This window comes from Glandiceps talaboti, chromosome 7 (genome assembly GCF_964340395.1).
Source record: "Glandiceps talaboti chromosome 7, keGlaTala1.1, whole genome shotgun sequence".
NCBI classification, from domain to species: Eukaryota; Metazoa; Hemichordata; class Enteropneusta; family Spengelidae; genus Glandiceps; species Glandiceps talaboti.
Genome location: NC_135555.1, coordinates 19185652 through 19206728, shown reverse-complemented (window position 1 = coordinate 19206728; position 21077 = coordinate 19185652). Strand labels below are relative to the sequence as shown.

The following is a 21077-nucleotide window of genomic DNA, read 5'->3' as shown; positions in this document are numbered from 1 at the left end:
TTTTATTTTTAAGATGAATTTTTTTTTTTAAATGAAAATTAACATCTAGAAATTGAAAAATATCACAAATATGATATAATGATATACACAGGTATCAAATTTCATTATAACGTAAACAAACAATACTTTAAAGGTTTTAATGTTACGATGAATGTTAAAAGAGCAAACACTGAAAAGTTGGAGTCAATATCTATATTTTTTAACAAAGTTACAAAAATCTTTCTACAATAAAGAATTAGATGAAATATAGCCCAGACAACAACTACCACTTGCAATTTGACTGAACTAAACTTCTGATGACGTCATTAATCATACATGTAAACATGTCTAGTAATCCCAGCAATGCAGTCAACTGTTCTAGCAATGCGAAATCTTAGAAACCTTGCATCAATATTAACATTACACTAGAATAATAATTTGTTGGAGATTTTATATAAGTATTTTCGACGATAGGAACATCGAGTATATGCAAATAACATAAACACGGTAGCAGTACTAGTGGCAGGAACTTCAACGTTTTGATACGGACTCCAAGCAGAGAAAGATGGGACAGATGCTTCTGGTTTGCAATAGAGACTGCATAAAACGTTTATAGCCTCATCAATTTTTGGTGACTTTAAATTCTGAACCATCAATAATATATATAAAATGACATATTGTTTGATTGATTAGAATTTCATAACGAAAAATTGTGATGTGGATATGTGATTGGTAAGAATTATCACGTGATGAGTGACTTGTTAGCATGTAAGAAACTATAAAACATACAACAACTTTAATTTACTAAAATTATGATTCACCTGTCTGCAACTGACCAATCGATTGAACGTCATTTATCGAGTCTTACTGGTATGTATAAACTTCAAGTATAACATAGTATGAAATTCTCTATCTCCTTAGAACCACTGTTGACACTATGTTTGTTTATAACCCCGGGAGTGGAGGGGCAACTCCCATGGGAACGGTCAACTGGAAATGGGTGATTTCTTGTGCTCATAAGGTATGCGAAAGGGTAAAGTTTTCTGGGCCGGAAGATTTTGGAAAAGCTTGCGTAAATGACTGGACCGTTAGATTTTGCTTCATTTTTAGTTCCGAATATTGGATTACTTTTCAAAATGATGCTCTCAATTCTTAAAGTAAGATTTTACTGCTCAAAAGCAATTATTTTGACTAGGTTTTAGCTATTTCATCATACGATGGAACTGTCATCTGCATTTATCACAGCCTGAAACCTGTATATAATATATTCTGTCCGATACAGTTGGTATGAAAAAGGGTCTCCTTTTCGGGGATGTGTGATATGACAACGGTCTGTCAGAGGAGCCCAGGCTTTTAACGGTTAGTCTTATTGCTAGTTTCACCAAAGTATATGTAGACAGAGTAATATATGGTGACCATGGATTAAAAGGCAAACATTTTTCCCCGTCTACAATCACAATCGTCTCCCATTTTTACCTGTTTAGATCACTGACAATGATGATTTCCTTGTAAATGAAGATGAGATCATTCTGCATCTTCTCTGTATTCTAGTATATGTATATCTCCCTTGTAAATACATGTCGTTGGTTTTGTCCGACAAGTTTTATAAGGTATTTCAAGTAGTCATAACCCCCACCCCCACCCACCCCGGCTCCGCTCCAGTATGGCTTTAATAATATTCAGCAGTAATGGTTTTTATATAGCGCTTTCCCACACTATATTCAAAGCGCTTCACGATTAGTACGCCTGGTATGAACCTATAACAGCACAGGACAATTTTTTTACTTCCTCAACGTCCTGGGAAGTATACAATCCATGGAAGAAAACATTCACTAACTCAATATATTGTAGCAAATCTTTCAGTCGTGTTAGCTGGTCCGAGAATTTGTTCCGCCGCTCTACGATTTGATAATCAATGACAATGGTTCATTTATGTTTTATTGACCAAATGTTACATTTACAGATACAACGAAAGGCCAGCAACAACACGCTAGTCATGCTGAGGCACCTTTTTCTGATTTCGACAGCTGTCATAGCTTTAGCGGGTAAGATGTTATTTGTTTAATTCAAAAACTGTTTAAAGGAAAGACTATCCAACCACATTTATATCTGTTTAATCATCCATCTTGACGAATTAAAAATTAATGAGATTCTTCTTTAAAAAATACTGAAATGCATGCTCCAATTTTTGAATTTTCGGCCAGAGCAGCTTGAATTGCATTGGTGGTCGTTACGGACTTTCGCTGCAAAGCATGTTAGGAAGCTTATTGAATGTACGTCGACAATCATAAAAGATCACCCCTCAACAATAAGTTATAACAATTAATATATTTAAGCCCAATTTCGAAAGTGTGTCATATAAGCTTATATAGTTGGACGGAGAAACCCCGTTCTTAACTTTAGCACTTTATTTTCTAATTTACAGAGAAACGTAATGAGTTAGAGGAGAAGCACACCAAACCACACATAATATATATGATGGGTGACGACCAGGGTAAGTGTTAAATTACTTATCGTTTGATTAATTTCAGCGCTAGATGCCAATATAAAGTAATCTTTTACTTTCACTAGCAGACTATTACATTACAATTAAAATCATGAAACCTGAAACAAAATGTCGTCTGCCTCAAACAAATCATTTTTTTTAAATTTCATTTTAATGTTTTTATCACTGTTACATTTTATCGTTTTATCAAACATTTTATCAAAAATCTTACCAACACTGTTACATTTTAACGTTTTTATCAAACATTTTATCAAAAATCTTGCAACATTGTTACATTTTAACGTTTTTATCAAACATTTTATCAAAATTCTTACCAACACTGTTACATTTTATCGTTTTATCAAACATTTTATCAAAAATCTTACCAACACTTACATTTTAACGTTTTTATCAAACATTTTATCAAAAATCTTGCAACATTGTTACATTCTAACGTTTTTATCAAACATTTCATCAAAAATCTTACCAACACTGTTACATTTTATCGTTTTTATCAAACATTTTATCAAAACTCTTACCAACACTGTTACATTTTAACGTTTTTATAAAACATTTAATCAAAAATCTTGCAACAGTGTTACATTTTATCGTTTTTATCAAACATTTTATTAAAAATCTTACAACATTGTTACATTATAACGCTTTTGTCAAACATTTTATCAAAAAGCTTACAACACTATTACATTTTATCGTTTTTATCCAACATTTTATCAAAAATCTTACAACATTGTTACATTATAACGCTTTTGTCAAACATTTGATCAAAAAGCTTACCAAGAGAGCTATTTGTCGAGCAAGATGATAAAATGTAGAAATGTTAGTAAGATCTTGTGTTGATCCAGATGATGATAAATGTGAAACCTTTGTCGAGTCAAACGAAGTTTTGGTTCACTTTATATGATTTTTATTGTAGTGATAAACATGTACATAAATGTCCACTTCATAGGAGACCTCTAGCTTTTATGCTTAAAAGAAATAATCTGGCACATCCGATTATATATGTATTGTATTTATCTCCGTACAACAACTTATCTTGAATACTGAAATGTAGTTGTAATACTGAAATTACTGCAAAAGAATAACAATATTTTTTATCCAAGGGTTCTACTCTACTCTACTCTACTCTACTCTACTCTACTCTACTCTACTCTACTCTACCTGCATGTTTATCAGCAAAATATCAAGAAAGTGTAAGAAAATGAAAACCCAAAATAGATCGAAAGGTGTAAGTAGCAATTGTTGTTCCAGAATATAAGCTGACAGGATGACAATCACTATAAATTTTAAGATTGGTTACTTCATACTACTGTAAATGACAGACAGATGACATGAGGTCTCATGCAAATTAGCCTAACAAAACAAAGTGCACCTGATATAGCTGGTTGGAGTGATCAACCGAATTTCATTAACACCCCCCCCCCCACTCACCATTGACTTCTTCCTTTTGCATTCTGCCTGAAGGATGGAATGATGTAAGTTGGCATGACAACCGAGTTTTGACACCAAATCTCGAAAAACTGGCAAATAATGGTGTTAAATTTGGAAATCTCTATACAATGTCGGCTTGTAGCCCGTAAGTTAACATATCTTCATAATATGTATATGGAGCCTAGACATTGAGAACACCGTAAACCTCTCAATGTAGATATATTGACTGAACCTTTGTAAAATCTGATTTACGAATTACGTCAAATATTTCATTCATTTAGATTGATAAAACTCGGCAAGATGTAATGACCACTGTGGGACTTGGATGACTCTAGTGTTGTTATGAGAAGGAGGCAGCAGATATTACATGTCTCCTGGGAGTTGTAAATAGTGTCTCAGACCAATATTTCTATTTTGTTCCCTTGCCTAAAAATACATTAAATTTATTCCAATATTGATCTTCTAAACAAATAGTATTATCCCTTTGCTATAATCGGTTGATTGACGAGAAAAACTAGGCGTTGACATATTGTGATCAGTTGAGTGTAACAATAATCCCACTGCCCTACCAACACATAGATTAATGAACGCGTGGCTTTAGTGCTTAGATCTTTTTAAGACGGCTCTAAATTGGATTAAAATCAGCTGACATTTTTTAAAGTTAAATGTCATAAACAGAGCGATCGACGACTTCATCCTTTACTTGTATCCGAGCATATAAAAGACAATATAACTTCATTGACTAATACAAAACAACGTAATATAAGCACGTTTCTTGAAGAATTTTCTATAATGAAGGCCAGAAGGAACTGGGTGGGGAATAAGTTATCGTCTCGATCTGGGAACTAAACTGGCGAAACCATATATATACATTTCGGTCTGTTTGAGCTATTTCTGAGTGCTCGTGTTTTCTCGGTACGAGAGTGACTTTGAGTGTATTGTACAGTAAGTGTGCACGTTCTCTACATCGTTAGGTACAGGGGATGATTATCGACAATTATATATAGTATAAAGGCCATTTGCCGTTAAGATGTAGTCAATTCAGAATGCACGAGAGAAGTGGGTTTTGGAGAAACGAGAGTCATGAAATTGTTGGCATAGTTAATTCATCGAATCCGTCGAATAAACTGTAAGTGATCATACGAACGAATAGGGATAAAACACGATACCAAAATGTTATCAGGCTGTGGCATTTATTACACAGTTTATGGTGATGCCATTTTCTGAACAAATACTTATTGCATTGATTTAATACCTTTTGTTCAATTCAGTACACGGGCTGCCTTAATGACAGGAAGATATGCGTCTAATATTGGCGCGCAGGTAAACAATTGATAACTTTATAGCTCCTACAATAACTTTATTTTATATTATAATTGTTTTATCTTTTACATGCTAACCGATAATATTTAATAGTGACTACTACAAGAGTGTTGTGGGAACAAACAATCTCCATCCGTTCCTCTGTCATAGAATTAGAAGATAATATCTATAACATAGACATTCTCAACATTTTAGCAGCATTGCGGTCAGTACTATGATGATATAAATTATTTAAATCTTATCAAAGATATTAAGTTAACATCCGAGTCGTCAGAAATTATTCCATATAATTATATATTTAGATGTTATTTCCCAATATTTATCTTCGTTCTGCCAATGAAAATACGCGTGACCCAAGGTCCCCTTGTCACTACCCGTCTAGCGACTCGTGGTGACAACCCTGAGGTCACTTGTATTTCCCCGTTGAATGAAGAAAAATGTTGGGAAATAACATTATCATATCAGCGCCAGTAACATCAAAGTAAACAATCGGGCAAAGTAATGGTAATTTTGAACGTTTTGACTCATACTTCGAACACGGCAGAACCAATGACGTAGAAATACGTTGTCGTGACATAGACGCGCGTTTTGTGACGTAGAACGACCAGAGTATATATTCCATATTTTGTTTGTTCAACTTGGCTTGTGCATGGTATTATGATAGCTGTTGTCGGTTAGACTTTCAACATTTAACTGCAGTAGCTTTAATTACTACAGTCAAGATCATATTCAAGACTGGTCGTGCTTTTTTCTTCTTCGCAGCATTTCGTATATCTTGGATTGAAACCACACGGTGCACCCACATACCACGATTTCTTACCAAAACGACTGAAAGATATTGGATATTCAACTTACGGCGTCGGAAAGTAAGTGTTTCAGTTATCCAAGTCAACTATGATGATCACTTCACGTTAAGCCTGTAAAACTTTGCTAAAACTTCCTTTCACTATCGACTAAATGAACAAGTCGTGTATTCACAGTACCTGTAGCTGTCACAGGTCGAAATATAGATGTTGGTAATCACGGTCTTTTCATGGCAACGGATTTAATTATAGTACGTTATATCAGTCAGTGGAGGATTCGGTATGGTGTGTGTTGTCTGTTTGTTGCCTTGACGTAGATTATTCTGTTACAGTAATAACTATAAATTGGAAGAACCCCGAAAATCGCATGTTTTTACTGAGCACTGAAACAAATACCCCTCTTTAAAATCATCGCCGAATTAGAATGTCTGATGTTTGGTTTTTATCTACATGAACATTTTTGTAATCTTGAACATCCAATTGTTTGCCCGAATACTGTGTGATTGTTGCTTCTGCTAAATGTATACACACCAATATATAGCACTTCTAGCCTAAAGGAAGCGTTGTATTTCATTTGTATTTCGATTTGTATTACTTTGCAGATGGCATTTAGGATTCTGCAATAGTTCATATGTTCCAACTGGTCCGACGCGTGGTTTTGATCATTTTTATGGTTTCTACAAAGGCGGTGCATTATATCATGAGCATACGAGCACTGAATGGGGTAAAGAGTCTGTGTGTGATTCGTGTAACAACTTTGATAATTTACCGTCTGTTAATGCTTTAAATTGAAAGAAATTCTTCCCGCTCCTTAGGGAGTCAGTAATTGCAAGGGATGAGGGGATTAGGGGGTTTGTCACTTTTTACAAATCGGTCCACCGGGAGGGAATTAAGGGAGAGTCAGGTTTCATTTTAACTTATTTTCCTCTAACTCTGCATTATTTTGTGATTTTGCCAACGTTTACAAATCCTTAGCTACTGTTATACATCCTACCACTGCCACCCTTATAAAGTAATATTATATATAGCATACCAGTTAAATGCAGTGAATTAACTATTAGTGAATTAACTATTAGTTGTGGTGTGAAGAGAGGAGCAGGTCTCGCAGTAGTAAAGAGGGAACAGTGTGACAAGATATTGGGGATAATATAATGTGCTGAGAGTGGAGATATACTAGTCGTGGTCCTGAGGTTGTCAGTTATGTGCTCATCTAGTCTTTGGGAGTTCTAGCCTTTCGCTCAGCCAATTATATCCAAACGCAGGAATAGATGTAATACAAACACATACTAACTGTCGTGGTAATAGACTAAGTGGGAAACAACAAATGCCTTTAAATAATGTGATGGGCTCGTGGTTGGCTGTTACTACAGAAAAATTCCCTGTCTCTAGTGGGATTCAAACCCATGACCTCCAGACTACTAATCTTGAGCTCTAATAACTACGCCACAGGATGGCGCTGTTAAAAAAATGTTTTTCATTGAAATATTTGAAGAGGGGGAGGTCCATATTTTAGAGAAAGGAGGATTGAAGGAGGTACACTTTTTAGCACAATGAACTAGTGGGAGGGCCACATTTTATGCCACAGACCGGGCTTGATTCCCCCTGCCCTCCCCCTTGTAATTACTTGAGGCTCCCTAAATGCATCGACTCTAATTCATGTATTTTATGGCCATTCATTTATTGTCATCAGAATGAAGTAAACAGATTCAAGAGCTTCAGAACTTTCTTCAGTACAAAATATAAAATTTGATAAACCGGAGAGTTTTCGATTACAAACTACCAGTCTCTGTTTACTCTATGATAGATGGCGCTGTTTATTATATTCAAGCTTGTTGAAGTGATCTGATAACGGCCAATGCAGTGCAAATCTATATTGTGCGATGACTATTGTTTTGAAAGTTATTTTTCTTACCTTTTCAAGGACCTGGAACTCCTGGCGAACACTTGGGCTACGATTTAATAGATGACGGTGTACCACAAAGAGGACCAGAGACCTCAGCAGTCTTCAACTCTGTATGTATCTAGATACAGTGAATTTGATAACATCGTTCAGCTTTTTCTGTTGAATACAACTACACAGAAACAAACAAGAAACTGTATGTACCATACTCCAATAGAAAGATCGCATTTTTTGTTACATTTAGTCTAAATTAAATAAACCGTTTAAAATGCAACTACATGCAGACATTCGGGCACCAAAGTCTTTCTTAGTATCAAACACCGGATGAAGGGCACGTGAAATGTCATTTGCGGTGTTCATTTGATGTCTGTATGGTTGATTTCACTCAGACAAAATGAAGCAAGAAACTCTACTCATTCAATCTTGCTATCTTAAAGTGTAGCATGTCCAGTTTCTTATTGGTTTCTGTGTGGTTGTATCAAACAGAAAAGCTGAACGGTATTGTGAAATTCGCTGTAGCAAGTCTGAATTTTAAACTTTTGACGATGAACTCACTCAAGGCGAGATTTTGTGATCAATATCATCCCTTTAATAGTAAATTGAAATCAGTTTAATCAATTGTGCTATGATGCCATTGGCGCCAATTTTAGCGAGTCAACTGACAAACAAACACCATATTGTTTGGATGTTCTTAAATATAAAAGTAGCATTTTCTTTACCCACGTTTCTTTCCTTTTTATGTTGTCCACAAGGAATTGTTTCAGAAGAAGATTTTATCTTACATTGACGGTCATAATCCTGAAGACCCCATGTTCCTTTACACATCATTCCAGTTACCACACACACCTCGACAGGTAAGACTGATTGATTGATTGATTGATTGATTGATTGATTGATTGATTGATTGATTGATTGATTGATTGATTGATTGATTGATTGATTGATTGATTGATTGATTGATTGATTGATTGATTGATTGATTGATTGATTGATTGATTGATGGATGGACGGATTTGTTTGTTTATTATTATTATTGTCATTTTGCAAAGAAAGTTTCCATAATAACAATCCTTAATAACCGACAGGTCATGAAACTACCAAGTGTATATATAGCCTAGGCTGTAATCCCCAAAAACCTTTAACTTGAAACAAGTTACAACTGTGAAGCAAATGAAAATCTCACATCTTTGTGATCATATAATGCACATCGAGCTAATAAGTCCTCAATATGTATGTATGTATGTATGTATGTATGTATGTATGTATGTATGCATGTATGCTTGTATGCATGCATGTATGTATGTATGTATGTATGTATGTATGTATGTATGTATGTATGTATGTATGCATGTATGTATGTATGTATGTATGTATGTATGTATGCCTACAAATGTGTGCGTACATTTATCAGCAGCAGTACGTATCTGACACATCGCTTTAAAAGACAAAAGAGATTAAACTGTCCAGTCAAACTGAGATATGGAGGAAGTAAAACAAATAAATAAAATATCCGTATGTCCTTACATCAGGTTTTTATCACAATTTAGGTACCCAAAAAATGGGAAGATATGTATTCCTGTATACCCAATGACAATCGTCGTCTTTACTGTGGTAATGTATACAGTTCAATGATTATTCAACATATTAAAGCTGCACTAGCTGTGACTGACGTATTATTTTTTTCGATCAGACAATTAACCATCAATATATTCACTGGAAATTTCTTAAACATCAATAATTAGACATTGTACTTGCCAATTAGTTGTCTATTTTGTCTATAAGTAGTATAATAATAAGTTGAAATAGTGATTCAGTGCGGCACTGATTTTTGGGTGCACCCCTAAATATATTGCATACACTGCACAATGTGTACTGTTACACAAATATGGTTACCAACCGGTGATTCAATATTGAGTAGTGTGTACGACATTACGATTAGAATCATTATGTCTTACAGAAATAGAAAAAAAACAAAAACCTTTCCAATTGCAGTTTGTGAAACTTTACGAGCACATACTTCAGGATATCACTGATATCATGATTACTACTGTGTTCATCGTTGCCAATCGTATCGCCTCCGTCAACCATTTCTCCTTGATTAGATAGCGTTATAGCCATACTGTATCACGCCAACTCCTCGTATGAATAGACAATATTATACAAAATTTCTCATTTTCTATTTCTCTGTCTAGGACAAGTCACATTCATGGATGCCATTGCTGGTTCTATAGTCCAAGCATTGAAGGATAAGGGAATGTATGAAGACTCGCTCTTTATTTTCCATGCTGACGTAAGTGTACACAACGAGTCCAATGAAATCTAAGCAACATTGTTCTTTAAATCATCTTGCGCGACATGCATCTTAACCAACATTGCTACACTTTCTTTGCACCAATGGTGAGCTGTCATTACATTATCAAATAATGTACAACGAGAACGTGTGAAGGTAAACCCAACTTTGACGTGTTTATTGTGGTATTTGTAAGACAGACAGTCCACTACATGTAACAATTGCACTTCAATTCTTGTCATGCCAGACAATAACATATAGACATGGTAATTGGAGTTTTTGTGAGCAAGACGATACGATTTACCAACAATGTCTCCGAGATATCTTTTTAAGCAGACGATAAAATGTAACAATGTTGGTAAGATTGTTTAGCCATACACTTTGTTTCAGGTATCGTCATTTTCGTTGTAGAAATACTATTGCACGTCATGTTGCATATTGTTGAGGTATTACATTGAGTGTGTTGCTTCTTTCGTTGTTTGATGTGCTTGCAAATGTCTTAAATTGGGTTTATAAGTTTTTTATTCAAGTGGAAATACAAAACCACGTTCCATTGTTACAGTAGTGCTAATGTCGATACATGTATTCTATATCATTACAATTGTCTTCTGGCATTGTTAGAACAGTTGATTGCATAGTAGGAATTCGAATTTCTTAAACATTTTTATACGTATCATAAATTACGTCATCGGATCGTTTTTTAGTTATATCTACATACCAGGTTTGGGTTCAGTCAATTGAAGGTGGTGGTTTAGTGTGTGCTTCAGTAAGTACAACACTGTGAGTACCTTTTAAATATGCAGTGAAAACTACACCTAAACAAGTATAAACTCAGCTTGTGCCCCTTTATTAAAGTTAATCAATGTTTCTATTCCCGTTAACAGAATGGTGGTGATGTACGAACCCAAGCATCTAACCATCCATACAGAGGAGACAAAGGCACTTACTTTGAAGGTGGAATAAAGGCTGCTGGTTTTATTTCTGGTAAAGGAATTGAGAAAACTGGTTACACTCATGAAGGGTATGTACATGTGTATGAATCAATTCAACGGGTTTTAATCTCCAAGGTTGTATCAAGAGATTGAACCAAGACAGAAGCAAACCAAAACTACAGCAAAACCGTTGTGATATGTCGGCATTAATAAGTGTCATTGAAAACTGGTTAATAAATGAGAGGATATTAATATGATTACACTCGCATTAGAATAGTTCTGACTGAGGAATATTCTGACATTTTGTGTAGACTTCTGACTTCCGGTATTTACACTCTCGCTTTTTCCCTTAATGCATGCTGATTGAATCCGCATTACCAAGACACTTCTAGCACCAAGTTTGTAAAATACTGCATAGTGATATGTACTTTGCATTTGTCTTTAATAGCTTGTCGAAACTAAGAACGCCAAAGGCAGATCTCTCCACAGTAAATGACTATATAAACTTCACTAGAGATAAAATTGAATAAATAACCCATGACAGTTGAAGGCAGTGTTCTGGACAATCAATATACACGATTTCAAAACCTATATAATAGAAGTATTTGGCCAGCTTATGAAGAGAATTATTATTAAAGCCGCTTGTAACTTGCTCTTAAATTAACGTTTTGTGAAAGTGTTCTTTTCACCAAGTTCTGTTTAACTTTCAGCCTGTTTCATATAACTGATATGTACCCAACTGTGGTCCACGGTCTACTCGGAGAAGAAATCCCAAGTAAGGCATTCTTACTGTAAATTGTGTCAAATGTCGTAAACCACAGGCCTCTTTACGGCACCGTTCGAAACGTACCTGCCTAGTTGCTTCAGCAGAAATGTGTGTTCTGGCTGGCGAGACTGCAATATTATATATTTTTCAATTATTGTTCGATGAATTCATGAAAGAAAATATACAATTGAGTTAATGCTCATTACCTAATCGAACGTTGTACAACGGAGGTCATCTACATTAAGAACTGCGCCTAAATAACATGTACGTCAGAGATGAGGGACGGTACTTTCTTCCTAAGATCTTCGTGATCTCCGTGTCTAAGATATCTGTTTTTTGGTGTCAAAACGTAATACCCATGAGTAAAACACGAAACTTAGCTGTAAGATGTCTATCCTAGAATATTTTCATCCCGATTCGTAAAATATGTTCTGAATTTCTGTTTCGCAAGTACATGGAACTAGTACTAATCAGCATGAAAGCATCGTAATTTTTCGTAAAATTATACTGTTTATCTCAGTTGATCTTGATGGTATAGACTGTTGGGACGCTATGTCGAAAGGAGATCCATCACCACGTCACGAAATGCTCATAACGGTCGATACAGACTTGGCGGATGTTGAGGGTTTGCTTGGAGCTAATGTGACAGCTATCAGGTATGTCTATATGTATGTCCGTTTTATGTCTGTCTGCCTGCCTGTTTATCTGTCTGTCAGTCTGTCAGTCTGTCTGTCAGTTGCCTGTCTGTCTCTGTCTGCCAGCCTGCATGCCGTTCTCTGTGTGGGTGCCTGCCTATCTATCTGTCTGTCTGTCTGTCTGTCTGTCTGTCTGTCTGTCTGTTGTCCACCCGTCTATTTGCCTGTCTCCCACTATCTACCCATACACTGTGTCCTCATTCACCTTTATCTAATCTTAATCATAGAAAAGATGAATGGAAACTCATTATTGGATATCCGGCCTTCTCCTACGTCTGGAAAGAATGTAAGTTTTTCTGAGATGTTCCTTAACCCTGACAATTATGTAGACACGCTTATTGTCAGTTAATTAGAATACATGCTTGGTTTCTAAGTTACGAATTTAATGATATATTTGCAGCCAGTGTTTGGAACACATTATACAGTACAGTCGGTATATATTACCTGTTTGACATAAATCTCTATATATCTTGGCATAATTTGCCAAATAACATTTTTTTCAAGTATGTCGTAATTTATAGCCTAGGTAGGTAAAACTCATCTTTTGCTTGTTAACCAAGAGCTTAATAAAAATGCACTAAGTGCAACTGGAACGGGAAACCTGTTTTCTTCGGCACAGTAGCTCATTCGTAATATCGTACACAGTGAAAAGTATCGCATCACCTGTGTGTAAACGTATTACTCTAGATGCACACGCATTTATTTCCAGGTCCGTACCCAAAAATCAGCGCCCTCAACGGCGACAACGATTTTAAACTGTTTCTGTATTGCTAATAATGTTGGTAATATCGACCACTGATTAAGAAATATATAATGTCTAATTATTAGTACTTTTTAACAATTTTCGGTGAATATATCTTATATATATAAGCTGATACTCCAGTTACAAGTAGTGCAGTTTCAACATGGGGACTCAAGATTAAAACTTGCAACTAAACTGTATACAGATAATATTGATCCCTAATTAACAGATAGTATGTCGTTTTATAAGCAATTGACCAAATTGTAGAGATTATTTGATGACAAAAAGTGTCCCAGTTGCAGCTAGTGCAGGTTTAGCATTCAGTGGACTGTCAGTTGGCATTTTCATTTGCATGTATATATTTTTTTATACCTGTAGTGTTCACAAGCTTTATTGGTTATCTCATTTAATTTGGTTAAGTTTCATGCTTGAGTGATCCAAATAAAAGTTGTATAATTTTGTTTATGTAAACAGTGGGGGGGGGGGAGGTTATTTTCCTACAATATAGATCACCACTATTAATATTCTACTGTCGTGGTTTAAAGGGGGACGCCACTCCAGGAAATGAAGACCTTTGTGTAAACTTTGGGTTGTAGTGAGTCATTTTATAGTATTACATCACTTACATTACGCGCGATTGCAGAAAAATACCGAGTGAAAATTATTGGCTGTCTATTGTGTAGTGGTAGCCTTTATTAACGGACGTGCGTTGTCTCATGGGATAGCCTCATAAATATGGAATGGTTGAACATTGCGTGTTCATGAATATCGAACATCCACATTTAGACTGGTATCAGGCTCTTGGGAGGGTTTTTTTATCCCATGATTTAAAAAAATGTTTTGAATTTGTTGTTCTTTTCAAATTACTGGATGGGAAAATGTGGTCAATTCTTTTTTTCCACAGTTATTACTATACATCTGTAGTAGTCTCCCAAGGGATGTAAACTCATAAACAGACTCACTACAACCCAAAGTTTGCACAAATGCCTTCATTTCCCGGAGTATCGTAAGGTGGAATGTGGTCTTCCAAAGTACCCCCTCTTATAATTAGTTGACAAGACATCGTCATATTTGTATTTCTTATCATACGTTTCAGTTGGTTGGTATCCCCCTCAATATACATACTGTGATCTTGACAATATTCCATCTCCTGATGGTCCAGAGGTCGACGTTCGATTGTACAATCTCAAACGTAAGAGACTGTGAACACTGATCGTTTTCAAATAAAACCTTAGCCAGTTAAAAGTCGTACATCAGACAGACAGAGCGTTGGAGCCATCACAGCAATGAATCCTCGCCAAACTATATCATTGAATGTAGTTTTTACATTCCAATTTGGCAATATATGTGTGTATGGTTTATATGCTTGTTAGTTAGTTAGTTTGTTTGTTTGTTTGTTTTGCTTGTTTGTTTGTGTCTGTTCGTTTGTTTGTTTGTTCCTTCGTTCGTTCGTTTCTGGATGACCGTCCGTCCGCATCTCTGTCCATTCGTCTGTCCGTCCGTCTGTCTGTCTGTCTGTCTGTCTGTCTGTCTGTCTGTCTGTCTGTCTGTCTGTCTGTCTGTTTGTTTGTCTGTGTATGTCCGTCTATCAATCTGTGAGTGTCTGTTCGTGTGTTTTGGTTAACGTTGTTTGTTTGTTTGTTTGTTTGTTTGTTTGTTTGTTTGTAGCAAAGAGTAAGCCTCTAGGACTATATAGTTAAGGGCCTCGTCACTGGTCATTTTCACTATTCCATATACACAAAATTATATAGAGGGCGCAAGGTACAGCGCAAACGTACACCAACTCTAAGTACTTTCAGTAAACAAACACAGGAGGGCACCACCGAGGACTGGAGCTCGGTGTCTGATGCCAATAAAGCCATAAGGTCACTAAAATCAATGATTTCAATGAAATCTATATCCTTCTATTGATGTCCACTGACGTCTTATTTATAAATCATTCTATCAAAGGCAATCTGTCATTTAAACCCATTCGTTTTGTTTTAGAGTTTAGTCACTAAAAATAGACAGAGAAAAACAGTACAGGATTGAATTATTTAAACACCAGCTGAATACAACTTGTAAGGTCAAACTACTGGAAAGGGTGTAATTGATGAAGCCGTGTGGATTTTATTCAACACATTGGCACAAAATGTACATGAATAATTAATAATTCCATAGGTTAATGTTGGTATACATTTGTTAAAAAAACGTTTATAGCATATTCAACTAGAAATAAATACAAGAAGGGGATACTATATTTAAAAAATTATTAAATTGAATACGTAACTAGATTGGAAGAATTAAAAAAATTGTCATTAACTATATATTGGCCTCTCTCTGGATGCTGTCCAGTCCTAACCTTACTATAAAGCGGGTTTTGAAAACATCTGTTGTTGTATTTTATGTATTTTGTATTCATGTATTATAGATGATCCGTATGAGTACAACAATGTTGCTTCTGAATACCCAGAAGTCGTTGCTGATCTTCGTGAAGCACTGAAAAAGTATGAAGAGACAGCTTGGACATTTTGGCCTGAATCAACTAATGATGCAAGCCCCGCCAACTTTGATGATTTCTGGAGTCCAGGCTGGTGTTGAGATGGTCGCCTTGTCCGGGAAATGACGTAGGGAGTCACAAAGTAACACACGTAATTTTAAAAATCTGAAACTAAGTAAAGTATCACACTATATATAGCTATTCTATTAATTGCATTGCTAGCACAGAAATATGACTTAGAATAGAGATAAAAGTTTAGAATAAACTCCATCTTGTATAGTGCAATTACTAATTGTGTGTGTATTTTGTGTGTGTGCGTGTGTCCATCTGTCTGACAGACTGACTATGAATGACTCAAAATCAAAAACCTTTGTCCGATTGTCTTGGTATTTGATGAGTTGTCAAAATATCAATCTGACCCTACTAATCTGGTAAGTCACGATCACACAATGACTGCATTGTATGCAAACGAGTTACACTATCCAAATACTTTAAAGATTTATTGCAAGATTGTTCCATTTGCAGAGCTAGTTCAAACATCACCAACTCCCTACAAACATACAAAACAATTCTAAAGTTCAGTATTACTCAGCACATTTTTTACAAAGGAGGAGTACAGTAATAAAACACTTTGAAACATACAGGATGTCTGCCGTCAGTTATTTTTGGCACAACTGAACTGAGGTTCAATAGCGATAAAGGCATGGTAAAATATGTGTCTATCAATCTGCCTGACTCTCTGACTAATTACTTAAAAAGACAAAAACATTATATTACTAGATTGGTTGCCATGGTATTTGATCAGTTGATAAGATGGACAAATGTCAATCTGAACCTCCTACTGTGAAAGGGTTATAACGCCATCCATTATATCTCAGACCACTAATGTTCTATACAATTCAAGGTTTACATATAATATATTAGACTGCAAGATATTTTTTTTTCATCATTTTCCGGATTTCTAATATTATTCTCGTTTTTCTATAATTCAAACATTACCATTACAACAATTGTTTCCTCTGACTGTCTTTTCCTATTTCCTACCTTTACTATCTTATCAACTTTGCATTAATTAGTGCACTGTTAATCCTAGAACAAACTCACAGTCTATTTGCCCAATTAACACATTACCCTGATCAGTATACACGTCTACTGATCAGAAAATGGTAGTAGCACAGGGAGCATCCAGCATGTAATTGATTGATTGATTGATTGATTGATTGATTGATTGATTGATTGATTGATTGATTGATTGATTGATTGATTGATTGAATGATTAATTTATGTAGTGGCTTAAAACTTATGGTGTGTGTATGTGTGTGTGTGTGTGTGTGTGTGTGTGTGTGTGTGTGTGTGTGTGTGTGTGTGTGTGTGTGTGTGTGTGATAGAAGACTCGTCTATACATGGTTTGAGTGTTTATTTGGTGTGATAATCTCCCAGAAGATAAGATATAAAGCAAACTGTTGGTGTAACCGATCCCTGGTAATTATAAGATTGGTGGAATTTAATTTAGATAAGAGAAGAATGGACAAGTTAATACAGAGTGACTTATTTACAGATGGAAGAGAGAAAACTAGCCAAGGAAATAAATCAATCAATCAATCAAGTAATCAATCAATTAATTACATGCTCGCTGCCCCCTGTGTAAAAGCCATCAGCCCGATTGCATTGGTATTTGATGAGATCATTATCTAGTGTATGGAAGTATAACAATGGGTGATACTTCTATGCATAGGGTGTTTAGATAGGAAATTGTTCTCAATCGAAATGATCACACCAAAGATGTGCGAGGTGGGACAAAATGGTTTGTTATGGGTTTTGTTTTGTTTTGTTTTGTTTTGATAGACCACTGTGTATTGGTCTGAAATTTGATGGGAATGTTTCAGGCATGTGTAAGCTGGTGAATTGTTCATAACATCAGTGTTATTCACATTAGGTCTAAACGTGACATTTTCTTCAAAAAGTTTGAAAACCTGACAGATAGGACGGATTTTTTTAAAGGATGTTCCTAAGGGTGTGTAAATAAATGACGATCTCATCAGAGATAGACAAATTAAGTCTGCCAATGTAAATTCATCATCCGAAGTCCGGTTAAAGAAAAAAAATGTCTCCATCTGATTGGTTAATGGAAGTAGAGCACACAATGAATTAAATGCATCCGACATCGACCAGCACTATGACAGAAGACACTGTCAATGGTATGTGGTACGAGTCTCGGATCCGTATTTATTTCCTTTTCGAAACTTTTTGGACAAGTTTATACTTTCTTCGCTAAATTCTTGAAATTGGATCTGTTTATTGCATACTGTGTACTTCACATTGAGCACGTGATTTCAGTCACATATCATGCTATGGTGTCCAATCCAAGACAAAATTACAACTCCTCATTTTGCTATTCTTATTTCAATTTTACAACTCAAATATCTATTTTTCTGTTCTATATTCCATTTTACAATTCGTCATTCCAAAACTGAATGCAATTAAACAACTGAACTTTCATTTCTGAATGAAATTTTACAACTCAACTTTCCATTTTTTAATTCTGTATTCTATTTTCCATGTTTAATTCTGTTTTCTATTGTACAGTTCGACATTCGATTACTCTGCTTCCTGTTTCATTCGACTACTCATTCTTCTAAGATAAGATTTATATACGTAGCCTTGTAATTCAAATAAATCATTAAAAGAATTAGACTTATCACTATGGCTATTTCTATTGTTGTGGAAAATTGATGATGAAATATCCCGTGATGCAGTTCGAAAAAAAGATTGTGTCATACTCTAAATACAGATATTTGTGTAATTGTTGAAAACTTATAAAAAGGCCAATTTGGAGTTGATCGTGTAAAGAAGGGTCCGAAGGAATGAGAATTAAAATCAACCACGCGGTGTGAACTCGGCGTTCGTTGAGCCAGATATAAACCTGTGTATAGTGAATTATTCTACGTATACTTATTCCAAGTCATCTCGTACCTGAATTGTTGGGTTGTGGAGAAATTGGTTGACTGGTTTCCTTGACACAGAGTGTTTGGTGCGGAGAAGAAAAGGCTGCTTCCAGGCATTGATCAAGTCTACTGTGAGTAGAACCATTTCACTGTCGTCTAACCCTGAGTCAGCGGTTTCAATAGCATGTTCTCTTTTTTTGTGTAACTGTTGGCTATAGTTACATTTCATCGATTATATCATCAGTTACCTAGCTATTTCACAATTAGTTTCATACTATAAATGAATTAGTAAGACGTACTACTACGTCCATGGGATGGCCTTATTCGTTTACAACTGACGAAGTCAAAATCTACGTGTTAAGTGTAAAATTGCGACACTGGATATAACACTTCAAATAATTCGACAACTTCATGCTGCGATATCGTATATAAGTTAAAGGACAGTTTTAGAAGTTGGTGTGATTTAGTGGTCTTAAATCATGTCAGAGTAAATGGTTTTGGTACAAGATCAATCATGATAATGTCATATACATACGGTTTTCGTCACGATCTATGTTTACCTACGTTTACCGTATTAGGTGGGTCAGCTCGTACGATTCAAAATACTACATTTCTTATCATTTTTAAAAGTCTTTTCTGACTTCTTATCCATTCGTGTCTGAATATTTCATACCAATCTGCCCAGTAATTTCATTAGTTATTTTCAAACAAAAAATCACATATTTACTGATTATGACAAACTGTCTGTGATATGCAGATATAGCTTGTTGTGATAAGTGACCCTGAAGATCAAGGTCAAAGGTCGATATTTCAAAAAGAACCGTATATCTGCTCGTATGGGGTTAGGCACTTGAATGGAGTCTCTATGTATTGAACTTTTTGAGTTGTGTAGGGAATATTATTTTTCAACTACAAATATGCCACCATTCGGGAAACAAAGTGACTTGCATATATATGTCGCATATGATATTTCATATCATATCACATCTTTGTACCAGGTTTGATTAAAATTGGATATTGCATGTCAGAGAAATGACGTATTACAGACACGCAGACGGACGGCGGACAGAGACCAATGTGATAGTGAATGGGTGAATGAAGACACACAATTCTTACATTTTGGGACAAGTCATTCAATTAACATCTGGTGTGAATTTCATAATAGGGCATTCAAAGACACGTCTTTTCCATTTCAATTTAGAAGACATATTTTTCATTTTTTTATTATCGAATTTCTGAAGCTCCAAATTAGACTTATTTGAGCATCCTTTTGAATACTAGAATACGGCCTGGGAATGGGAAGTCTTGCAATTTACTTAGCTTCGTATCAAGTGAACTATATTTTAACTTAATATTAATATTGCTTTTGTATAGAAGGACGATCTCGTTAAGTGTCCAAATAAAGAAACATCAATAGACGAATACATTGCTTCTGATCATATATTACCAAAGATACTGAAAATGGGTAAGTTATTTTACATTCATTAAGTTAACTATTTAGGAATATTAGATTCAACTGACGAACGATAGATGAATATTATGGTAAATATGAAAGAATTAAAAAAAAGAAGCGTTAAACAATAATTTCTTTATAAGGTAAAATGTGCCTTGGGGATGATTTTCATCGAATATCAAAATGCTTAAAATCTCTTTGCTATATGAAAGGTTGCTTCCGGTCCTTTTGAAAAAAAAAAGAAATTCTGGGATCCGCCGTTTTAATTTAATGGAAATCGTCGACCTCCTTGTATTTTCCCCATATATAGTTAACACAATACAATATTCGGCGGCCATATTTGATATTCGGCGGTCATAGTTGATATTCGGAGGCCATATTTCATATTCGGCGGCCATATTTGATTTTAAATGGCTTAATTTTGATAATATTTTGGTCACAAAATTATGTGGTAACTCCAGAATTTCCTTGAAAAAAGTAACAGCAAATGTTTAGACTTTATTTCCGACGCGAGTTTCACATTAATTTGAGGAACTCGCATATTTTTTGTGAAAGAATTTACAGAATTTATTGAAAGTGAACGATACCTACTTGACCTTTGCTTTACCAGGCATATGTTATGCTTGCTGATTGGTCAGTTACAGTGTCATTCAATTTGGATGGATGTTGAGTAGCATAAGAGGCAAGTTATCACGTTCGCAAACATGAAATTCCATTCCTGTATTTTTTTTTATTAGGTGCAGCTGCAGGAGCCGCCGTAGCAGGAGCCGTCGCCCCTGATGCTATTCGAGATGCAGGGGATATATTGGAGGGGCATGTGTGTCACGCCCGTGCCT

The 21077-nt window shown here is 35.4% G+C and overlaps 1 protein-coding gene across 1 annotated transcript; it reads left to right on the top strand.

Annotated features, from left to right (window-relative positions):
* Positions 1-817: 817 nt before the first annotated feature.
* On the top strand, positions 818-16029 carry LOC144437724 (arylsulfatase B-like). Its single transcript, XM_078126732.1, has 17 exons — positions 818-849; positions 1943-2024; positions 2405-2473; positions 3947-4058; positions 5185-5236; positions 5999-6102; positions 6642-6763; positions 7961-8052; positions 8692-8793; positions 9487-9550; positions 10132-10229; positions 11114-11250; positions 11872-11936; positions 12448-12583; positions 12850-12908; positions 14461-14556; positions 15775-16029. The coding sequence occupies exons 2-17, from the start codon at positions 1976-1978 to the stop codon at positions 15942-15944; spliced, it is 1527 nt and encodes a 508-aa protein (XP_077982858.1). The 5' UTR covers positions 818-849; positions 1943-1975; the 3' UTR covers positions 15945-16029.
* Positions 16030-21077: the final 5048 nt, after the last annotated feature.